At 34.9% G+C, this 11,390-nt stretch overlaps 1 protein-coding gene and 1 pseudogene across 1 annotated transcript in view; both read left to right on the plus strand.

The window, feature by feature from the left end:
• Window positions 1-11,390, plus strand: part of HORMAD2 (HORMA domain containing 2) — a 73,390-nt gene that overhangs the window by 16,511 nt on the left and 45,489 nt on the right. Inside the window, exons 7-9 of the mRNA XM_006904902.1 lie at window positions 2,498-2,565; window positions 5,515-5,666; window positions 5,831-6,084. Coding sequence (XP_006904964.1) covers window positions 2,498-2,565; window positions 5,515-5,666; window positions 5,831-6,084 — 474 coding nt within the window. The remainder of the gene's footprint in view (window positions 1-2,497; window positions 2,566-5,514; window positions 5,667-5,830; window positions 6,085-11,390) is intronic.
• Window positions 7,417-7,532, plus strand: LOC112481106 (annotated as a pseudogene).

The raw sequence follows: 11,390 nt of genomic DNA on the forward strand, positions 1-11,390 counted from the left end.
GTAGTGAAGATGAAGAGAATCAGATGGACTTGGAATATGCTTTGGAGACAGACTTGAAAAAAATCTATTTTTGCCAATGAATTGGAATGTAGAGGAAGAAGGAGAGCCTGTATATGTTTCTGTTGCCTTGGTTGATATGGATATATTCAGTGTGATTAATAAAAACCATTGATGAGCTATTTAAAGGGTTGTCTTTATTGAGCAACACATCAATCTAAAAAGGAGGAGGACATTATATGAAGTGTTAAGAAGAGACTAGTGCTTGCCATAAATATATACTTCCTTGATCAATCAGAGTCAGATTAAAGTTATTAAGGATTAGCATCTTCTGTAAAACAATTACGAACATAATTCTTTTATTCTTTGCTTCAGGGACCAAATAATAAACTGTTAGTAAAATTGTCAATTACTAAAAAGATCTACTCTTGATACAATTTAAAAAACAAAAGAAAGCTCAGGGCATCAAAAGCTAGAGTTGGTTGAGAAACATGGGCAGGCCGGGAGAATAAGCATTGTTTGTTTGACAGTGCAATTACACCCAGCATCAGTGGAGAGGATGCTGTATAATTAACCTTTTTTTCTGCAGTGAACCTGTTGATATAGGCACCTCTAGTCTCACATACCTCTCCTATTGTACGGTTGTCCCTTGGTATCCTTGGGGATTGGTTCCAGGACCTCTGCAGATAAAAAAATCTGTGGATGCTCAAGTTCCTTATGTCAAGTGGATTTGTATATGCATATAACCTACGCACATCTTTCTACTATACTTTTAATCACCTCTAGATTACTTATTACTATAATTACTAAATATACTGTAAGTGCTCTGTAAATAGTTGTTATACTGTATTGTTTAGGGAATAATGACAAATTTGTACATGTTCTGTACAGATGCAACCATCATAGGCCTAACTACATAGTACACATCAGCAACTACATAACATTTTTTTTCTCAAATATTTTTGATCTGTGGTTCGTTGAATCCACAAATGTGGGACTTGCAGATACAGAGAGCTAATTGTATTCACAAAGTACTTGGTTTGATTTCTTAAGTAGAGTGTCTTACTAGAAAAATATTTTTCTCTTTTAAAATTAACTTCATTACAAATCAGTTCTTCGAGCTGAAGCAGCATGAGCTTATTTCTCTAGGACCTGACCACTTGTGATTAATGGAATACCAAATCTTAGAATAGAGAAAAGTAAGAAGAACATTGAGACCTTTTCTATTAATCTAACATCTTCATTTCCACATTGTCAAGGAACAAATACTGAAACAGAGGAATGAAAGGTATTTTTTGTGTTCTGACTTAAACTCACATACCCTTTGCCTGTTTTTAACACCTTCTCCAGCTCTGTGGACAAACAACAATGTATCTGGGCCAAATGTTTGCTTCAACTAGTAGACAATCATTTTGAGCTTATCTCTCAAGAGGAAATTTGTCCTTTATTTCTAGCTTTCTTAACAGTGAGGAGAGCAGATAGCAGTAGTATCTAGTTTTTAGTGCAGGATCAAAAAAAACAAGACCTGAAATCATTGATTCTGGTTCCTTTTCTAATTTTTCCAGTTTTCCTGTTGCCATTCTAGTTTTCCCTGAATTACTACAGTAGCCTCTTAATTGCTCTCATGGTTTCCACTTCTTCCCTTCTGCATTCTTAAAATAGCCAGGGTGATCTTTAAAAATACAAATCACTCCCATGCTTAAAATCCTTCAATGTAGAATAAATACTAAACCCCTTACCATGGCCAGCGAGGCCCCAAAACCTCCTCTACAATCTCATCTCCTACACTCTCACCCTTGCTTACTTATTGCCAGCCACTTGACCTCCTCTTTGATCCAGAAAGAGGCATTTTTTCCCCTCCTTTAGTGCCTTTGCATTGCTGTTTCTCCTGCCTGGGGCACCCCACTGTCCTCCAGATTTGCACATGACTGACCCCTCTTATCAGTGAGGCTCAGCTCAAACATGACCTCTTTAGAGAGGCCTTCCTTGGCCTTTCCAAACCAAATCAGCACCTCTCCCCTTCTGTACCCTCCGTCACAGCATCTGCTTCATATTGTTCACAGTACTTATTACGATCTGAAATTATCTTATTTTATTTGTTTACCTATTTACTGACTATCTCTCTCTCCAGGCTATATAGTCCAGAAAAACAGGGACCTTTTTTGTCATTTTCACAACATGACTTTAGTGCCTGACACAAAGTTTAGTAAATATCTGTTATATGAATGAATGGTTTCTCAACCAGTTCCACTGTTATTTACCTATGCTGGGTCAGATACTTGACTCTGTACCTTAGTTTTTCCAGCTTTAAAATTGTAACAATAGCGTTTGCCATCGAAGTCATTTTTACCACAGGGGAGAAAAATTGTTATCTTTATATCTGCAAATATTACTCCTGAATAATGTAATGCTGTGAAATAAACAGGTAAGGAAATATAGTAGGTACATAATGAAAATGTTCCTTATTGATTTCTTTCTCTATTCCCTTTGATGTTTCTAGAAAGTGACTGAGATATACCAGTTCAAATTCAAATACACAAAAGAAGGAGCCACTATGGATTTTGACAGGTAGAATCTAATTGTTTGATGAACATGTGAAATATATAGGATTGAGGTAAACATAAGCCTCTTGAGGCCAGAGATAGAGCTTATACTTCCTTTGTAAATTCCCCAACAATCCCACAGAAAATCCATTGTTATAAAAAGGGATTGTAATAATTATTTACATTTCTGAAATCCATAGATTACTGGTAGGAATAGAGGCTTCCTTTGCCTCTTTACATCTTTTCCTCATAGGTGATGTTAGTAGGATCTAAAGGCAGTTAAGTTCAGTGGTTATGAGTTTCATTTCCTAAGGCAGAAAGACCTAGCTTGGAGCCCCAGCTCTGACTATGAATAGTTATATAATGTTGGACAGATAACTCAATCTCCCTAAATATTGGTTTTCTCGTCTGCACAGTGAAGTTAATAATATCTACTTCATGTGGTTGCTGTGATTATTAAGTTTTAATGCATATATAAAGCTTTGCCCATGCTTGGCACATAATAAACACTCAGTTAATGGTACCTAAGTGGTGGTGGCAGTGGTACTTTGTGGGCGGCACAGGAGTAGGCATTAATGAGGCTGTCTACGTAGTGTTGATTGAAGAACTCCATAGGCTCTTTCTATCCACTAAAACAACATTTCTCAATTGCTATGCCAAGATATTGATCCTTTCTGCCCTCAATATAGCCAGACTGGACCTGGGGTAGATGAAACCCCTGAACTATCTGCTTATAGACACAAACATTCTCATATGCTTACCCAAATATGTTGTACAAATATAATTATCTATATGTGTCCCTATATGGAAAAGACTGGAAAGCACTGCATTTTCCTATCAAGTCTAAAATTCCAAACTTTAGATATACTAATGGATTAAATAGCAAAGACAAGGACATTTGCTTCAGAAGGTCCTTAGTGCAAATGGAGATGTTTTATTGAGGAGCAACATTTATTTTCTTCCCAGTAGCTTTTGGATTCAGATAGAGCTAAAAATTGCTGATGAGATTGAATAGGAGAAGGTGGAGCAGATGATGGTGAAAAGCTTTTGGTAGCAGAGGGCTCCACATCAGGAGGATGAGTTTCCCAGAAAGAAATGGCTAAAGAGAAATGTGGCCTAATTCTCAATTCTCTATACTCTTAGCCCTGTTTCATTTACTGCAAGTTTGAGGATTTCTCTCCAAGATTCACTTCCTTAATTATCTTCTCATTTGTAAAACTTACAGACAGTACTAGGATGTGAAGAGAAAGTCAGTTCTAGGAATGAGAATTAGAATATTCACCATCATTAGCTAACATTTGCATAGCACTTTACAGATTGTACAGCACTTTTTATATATATTCTCTTACATAAAACATTTGCCTTTTGCTCTCTAACATTTAAATGTAAGTACTACTGACAACCAGACTACTCTCTTTAGTTATAAAAGCACATATGCCAAGAGGTAAGCAATGAAACAAAAAGGCCAAATTTTTCAGCTACTAAGGAAGAGAGAGGGTAATGCATATTACTAATTTCCTAGAAACCAAAGGTAGGCACTTGTTTAAATGATCATTCTTATAAAATTATCTTATCATCTCTTCCATAGTAAAGATAATTTCTCTTTTAAAAGGGAGTCTTGAATATGATTTTACAAGAATATGATGTATATTGTAAGATCTCATGAACTAGATAGCTATAGCCCTTCACTCTGGTTACCTATTTCAAATTGGTAAATCCTGGTAGACAAAACTTCTAAGTTGTTCAAAAGTGAAACAAGAGCAAATGTATTTACTTAATATTTGTTTTATGAATTCACACTGCCTCCAGTAGTAGTTCAATTACTTAGGATTATTTTTCAGTATTAAGTGCTTATTATGTGAAAGACATTGTGCAGATATATTGCAGTCATAGTCTTTTCTGGAAACTACTCAAATGTGAGACTAAGTGGGGAAGAAAATTTTAGAGAGAAAGAAAGAATATTTAGCGTTGAAAGGTAATTTAGTCTAATTTGTTCATTCACTTATTAATTCAGCAAAAGTTTATTATGTACTTATTGTAGCTGGGCACCAAACTTAGTATTGTGGAGATGAAAGATATAGCCATTTATAGTCTAGAGGGGGACATACAAACAGTTATAAACAGGGATGAGGTATGGGGATTAACAGGGAATACTTCCTTGAAGAGGTGACACAAGAGCATGATTAAAGGATGAATTCAGGAGAGTCATGAAGAGAATTGGGAAAAGCAAAAAATAAGCAACGTGAACAGCATATGCAAATACACATGGATGAAAAGGAACCGGTAGTAGTTGCAGATGAAGGTGGAGATGAGGGCACAGCTGGTCCTGAAAGGCATTATACACACAACTCTTGATTTTCGTTGAAAGGTGATGAATGTAATAGAAGAATTTTAAGCAAGAGAGTGACATGAGCAGATTTCCCTATTAGGAATATTATTTCGGCAGTGATGTGGATAATGTTTTGCAGTGTGAACAAAAAGAAAAGCAGGAAGAATAGTCATTATCATAAGCCATGTAAGAATGAGGAGGGGATTTCTCTGAGGAATAACCATATGGTAGAAAGGGCTAGGGCTAATGATTGATTTTATACTGGAAGAAGGGTAGAAGGGTGTATGTGAACTCATCTCACAAATGAGCTCCTGACCTAGAGTGTCTAAGTGACTTGACTGAGGTCATTCAGCTACTTAGCAGCAGAGCCAGTATTAGATGTCAAGTTTCCTAATTCCAAATCCATTGCTCTAAAAACTATAGCATGTGGTTGTAAATCTAATTTTAAAAAATCAGGTTATATTTAAAATACCTTAAAGGAACTTGCTATGTAAGAAATCCTTTGTATAAACATTGCAAAAAGTACAATCTCTCCTCTAATTTACATTCTAAAAATAGTCTCTAGTGTCCTATTTAATCGTATAGTAAAAAGTTTAATATTGTATATGATTGAAAAATATGCTGTTTTTTTTAATGTGGTTATAGCAGTAATACAAGCTTCGAAAGTGGAACAAATAGTGAAGATATTAAGAAAGCTAGTGTTCTACTGATTCGTAAATTGTATATATTAACGCAGAACCTTGGACCCCTTCCTAATGATGTTATACTTACTATGAAGCTCCACTACTATAATGCAGGTAGGTGGAGACTCCAGTCAAATTCCTTCTTAAGTATTGAAATAATATTTTATATAAATAGAAGGATTTTGCAAGTATCTGAAAGAGATGTCTGTTGCTATATATGGAAGATTAATCTGACTTGTTTTGTTGAAACTCAGTTTTCTTCTCTTTTCATTTTACAGTGACCCCACATGATTACCAGCCCCCTGGTTTTAAAGAAGGGGTAAATTCACACTTCCTGCTCTTTGAGGGGGAGCCTGTAAACCTTCAAGTGGGAATAGTCTCAACTGGCTTTCATAGCATGAAAGTAAAAGTTACAACCGAAGCCACCAGAGTGTCTGATTTGGAGAACAGTCTCTTTCAGGAGAACAACACTACTGAGATTGCCCATCAGGGTCTAGACTGCGATGAGGAAGAAGAAGAATGCAACAACCACGTAAGGCAAAGCTCTAGTGATGCTCTACTTCTTTGGTTAAAAATAGTTGACATTTTTCAGTTCCTACACAGACCATATCATAATAACAGAGTCTAGTGGAGTGTGCCAGGTATAAAAACAGAAACAAAACTAACCCCTAACCTCAAGGAGTCTTTATTCTAAAAAAGTACTATTTCAAGAAGGAAATATATTTTATTAGAGGAAATTGTCCATGACTAGAAGAAAAAAACTTTCCAATATACTTCTTTTGTGAAAAGTACCCATGAATTTAGAAAATTTGGGATTTTCTTTCTTTCATTTATAAGTAACAAATGTACTCAAAAAGAGTGTGGAGGCTTTGCTAGAAATAAATGATGGAGATTTATTTAAGGGTCTTAGAGTTTACGAACTGGAAACACAACTAGGCAAAAACCTGGAAGTGTTCCAAAGAGAAAGAAAAGTTAAAAGTTGTTACGGCAAAAGTACATTCTTAAGAATCGTCAGTCCTGCATTCTTAGCCTTAGTATTGGTCCAGGATGGTTATCAGCCAAATGACAAGCAGTCAAGATGTTGGATGCCAGGTGGTCTGGAAGATGGGTGTGAGGAGATCTGGTCACGTCCTAGTGATCTGGATAATGGATGTCAGGTGGATGTATACATGAGTCCTTCAGGGGTAATTAGAGGGTTATCTGAAGGTCTATATGTATATCCAGGCATTTGCACAGGACTGGAAAGTTCAAAAAAGTTTAAGTTTCCAGAGTAGTTAGAACAAGAATGGAGTCTTTCCTCATGCCGCAACTTTCGTAATGTTAATAATTTTAGCAGCTTGGTTAAAGTGACTCCATTTTATATGTTCCTTATTTTTACTCTTTCTTCACTTATTTTTAGGACTTAAAAATATTCTAGGTGTTCATTTACTCATATTCACTATAAGTATAAATAAGTTCTTGATTACTAGGGTAATTGGGTGGGAGGGAGTTGAGGGAGAAAAAAGTTATGGATAAACTCAAGTTATAGTGAAAACAAAATGATAGTCAGCTTTTGGTTATGTGGAGAGAGACAAGCTTTGAGGCTAGGTCTCTGGAGAAAGCCAAGAGGCTGGGGTTGAAGCCACTGGAACCAAACAAGCTCTGAGCCCTTTACCTTTCTACTTCCTCAAGGAGAGGCTTGGCGTTGAGTACTCACTGTGCCCTAGGTAAATCCACACTCTGTTGTCTGGGTAAGAAAGTTTACTGAATGCCAACATTGTATTAAAAGGGTTCTGAAGACGTGGTTCCATAGTGTAGTGGTTAGCACATCTGCTCTACACGCAGAAGGTCCTGGGTTCACACCCTAGTGGAGCCATGGTCCATGGTCTATGGCCATGCTACCCTGAACAAGCCCAATGTCTGATCTCGGAAGCTAAGCAGGGTCGGGCCTGGTTAGTACTTGGATGGGAGATCACCTAGGAAAACCAGGTGCTGTAGGCATAAATAATAATAATTAAAAAAAAGGGTTCTGAGTTAGACATGAAGAATTTCCAGATGCCTAGTGGGAAAGAATGCTATAAAATCTTTTTGGGGGCTTTTTAAAGATTAGGATGCTAATTTATTTGCTTGAGATAGTTTGAGTCCTACTTAAAGATAGATGACTATACAGTAGGTAACCTTTGAAGGTTCCTTTTAGTTCTTTAATTCTATATTATGTTTAATACATAGAAAAGAGTCTTAATTCAGTTAATAAAAATAACCGAACAACAGGATTTTTTTTTTCAGTTTTAGTAAGTATTTTCCTAATGTCACACATGATAATAGCTTTAGATTTTGATGCAAATTTCTTTTGATTCTACTCAAGGAAGATATAGCTAACATAGATTGGTTTAAAAAATAAAGGTTAAGCAAAGAATGAGCATATGTTAATTGGATTTTTATCTTTTAAAATTAAGAATTTCTTTTTACCAACTGAAAGCCGGATAAAAGAATGAATAATTCAATGGATAGATTAAATAAGATATGTGATAACACCATTCCTACTAAATTTAGTAGGAACTATATACACTTGACTCTGACACAGGTTTGAACTGTCTGAGTCTACTTACATGCAGATTTTTTTCAATAAATACCTGTACTGTTTTCAGTCTGTGTTTGGGAGTCTATGGATGCAGAGGGCTGACTGTACATGTTGATCTATGCCATTTTACATAGAGGATTTAAGCATCAATTGATTTTGGTATCTGTGGGGGTTCTTGGAACCAATCCCCTGTGATAAAGAGGGACAACTTAAATTTTTGGGGAGTCAAAAGTTATACTTGGATTTTTGATGGTACAGGGGTCAGTGCCCCTAACCCTGGTGTTGTTCAAGGGTCAACTGTATACAAATATCAGGACTTGTGAAAAACTCAGTCAATTCAAGTTCCTCTCTCAGCTAGCCAATCATGAGAGAATAATAAGTCTAGTGAAGTGCTTATTGACATTTTCCCACTAAGAATTCTGTTGTTTCTTCATAAAATACACATACACACACGTGTGCACGCACACACACATTTATACACACATAAACATGTAGAGCACTTTAATGCCTTCAAAAATATTTTATTTTGAAGTATACCATGCACAGCAGAGTATACAAAATAGTATGTGTATAGTTTAAAGAATAATGAGTATCCATATACCCTTCATTCAAGCTGAGAAGTAAAACTTTGTCGCTACCTTAGAAGCCACAATGTGACCCGTCTTCATTGTACCCTCTCCTTCTCCTACAAAGGTAACCACTCTCCTAAATTCTATGATAACCCTTTCCTTAGTCTTCTGTATAGTTTTACCATCTATGAGTATATCTGCTTGTTTAAAAATTTTATAGGAATGTAATGATACTCAAGGTATTCTTCTATGATTTACTTCTTTTGCTCGAACTTCAAAAATGAGATATATCCATTGTGTGGTTGTTCATTTATTTTCACTACTGTAGACTATTGTATCTATTCTTAATATTCTTTCTTTTTAATTGTTATAAACATTCATGTCCACACCTCCTGGTATACATATGCAGGAGTATCGCTAGGGAATATACCAAAGAGTCCGGGGGCTTTTCAACTTTATTAGGTAAAGCAAAACTGTTTTCCAAAGTAGTTGTACCAATTTATACTCCACTAACAGTGAAGGAGAATGCCCTATACTCTTGTCAACACAATATTATTAGAGTTTATTTTTCTGCCTATCAACTGGACATGAAATGGTCATATCACATGATTTTGATTTGCATTTCCCTGATTATTACTGAGTTTGAGCATCTTTGCATGTATTTTAGCCATTCTGGTTTTCTTATATATAAAGTAACTATTCAAGCCTTTCATGCATTTTTCTATTGGGTTATTTATCTTTTTCTTCTTTGATTTAAAAAATGTATTCCACATAATTCTTTTTTACTCATTTGTGTTGCAGTATTCTTTTTTCAGGATTGTGGCTTGTCTTTTTATTTTCTTTAAGCTGTCTTTTGCTAAAGAGTTCTTAATTTTGATGTAGTCAAATCTTTTCCTCTAATATGTGCTTTTGGATAGTCTTAAGAAATCTTTCTTTACCTGAGGTCATTTATAATATTCTCCTATATTCTAAAAGTTTTAAGGTTTTTCTTTCTACATTTAAGTTTTTATCCCACTTAGAGTTTATTTTTATTTGTGCTATAATATAGTCCAGACTCCTTTAATATTTTTTAATCTCAGTATAAAATATATACAGAAAAATACACATATCATGATGATACAGCTCAATAAATATTCACAAACTGAAAGCCAGGGCTGAGGTGAGGGTGAGGCAAATAAGGTGAGAGTGAGTGTCTCCTTAAATTTTGCTCCCTAGGTATCTTGTTTGCTTCACCCTTGCCCCAGCCCTGTGGAATAAACATGTGAAATCAGCACCCAGACCAAGGAACAAAATACTGCCAGACCCTCAGAAAACCCAGTCTTACTTTGTAGTCACTGTTTTACTCAACAAAAATATTTCTACCTGACTTCTATTAGCATAGTTTCTTTTGTTTTTTATTTTATAGATGCAGAATCATAGAGTATGAACTATTTTTTCACTCCACATTATGTTGCAATATTTATCCACATTTTTGCATGTTGTTGTAGACTATTCTCACTATTCATCTAGTCTTAATGGGCATTTGGATAATTTCCTATTTTTGACTATTATGAATAGTACTGAACATTCTGAACATTCTGAACATGTTTTCTAGTGAAATATGCACACATTTCTGGTGGGAATTGAACTGCTAGGAGTAGAATTGCTGGGTCAAGGGATATGTTTTAATATGTACACAAAACAATTTCCAAAGTAGTTGTGCCAATTTACACTTCTATCAGCAATATATGAGAGTTGTGGTTGCTCCACATCCTCACCAAACCTTGGCGTTTTCCATCATTTTAATTTTAGCCATTCTGGTGGGTGTGTTGTAGTATGTCATTGTGGTTTTAATTTGCATTTCCCTGATGACTAATGAATTGAGCACCTTTTAATATGTTTATTGGCCATGTTGGATATCCTCTTTTGTAAAGTCTTTTCAAGTTTTTCGTTTTTTTCTATTGGGTTCTGTTGGATTGTCTTTCAATCTTATTAATTTGTAGGTGTTCTGCACATATATTCTATGTACAAGTGCTTTGTCAGATACACGTATTGTGAATATATCTTCAACTTTGAGTTGACTTTTTACTCTTTTATTGATGTGTTGTGATGAACAGAATATTGATTATATTAATTTCAATTAATATATTAATATAGTCCAACTTATCAATTATTTTGGCAGTTTTTATTTTTAAAATTTTTTCTAAAGTTTACAGAGACATACTTTGTTTTTCTCTAAAAAGAGGAAATACCTATAGAAACAGAAGAGATTTTTTTTAATTTTAAAGACTTTCATGAATAATTTTATACCAAAAAATATAAATACCTGACCTTTCTCTCCCCTACCTTCAGGTATTCATATATTTTGGTTTGAGTTATTCATGGAGGTCTCAATATTTTAAAATCTCTCCTATTTCTGTAGTTATCTCCCTGTTTTTATGTCCAGTGTTATTATTTGTGCTCTATTTGTTTTTCTTGGTTATATTTGCCAAAAATCATTAATTTTATCACACTTTTTAAAGTCATCTTTTGCTTGTGCTGATCACTTTTATTGCTTTTTAAATTCATTTTCTGTATCAGTCATGTTTTGCTTTTATCTTTGCCTTCTTCTGTTTCTCTGGTTTGGTCTTGTCTCCCTGACTACAAATTGATCTTTTCATCCGTCAATATATATAGACATCTATAGCATACGAGTACTTAAAATTCAACATCTCCAAATGGAATTTCAAC

This window comes from Pteropus alecto, unplaced genomic scaffold, assembly GCF_000325575.1.
Source record: "Pteropus alecto unplaced genomic scaffold, ASM32557v1 scaffold190, whole genome shotgun sequence".
NCBI classification, from domain to species: Eukaryota; Metazoa; Chordata; class Mammalia; order Chiroptera; family Pteropodidae; genus Pteropus; species Pteropus alecto.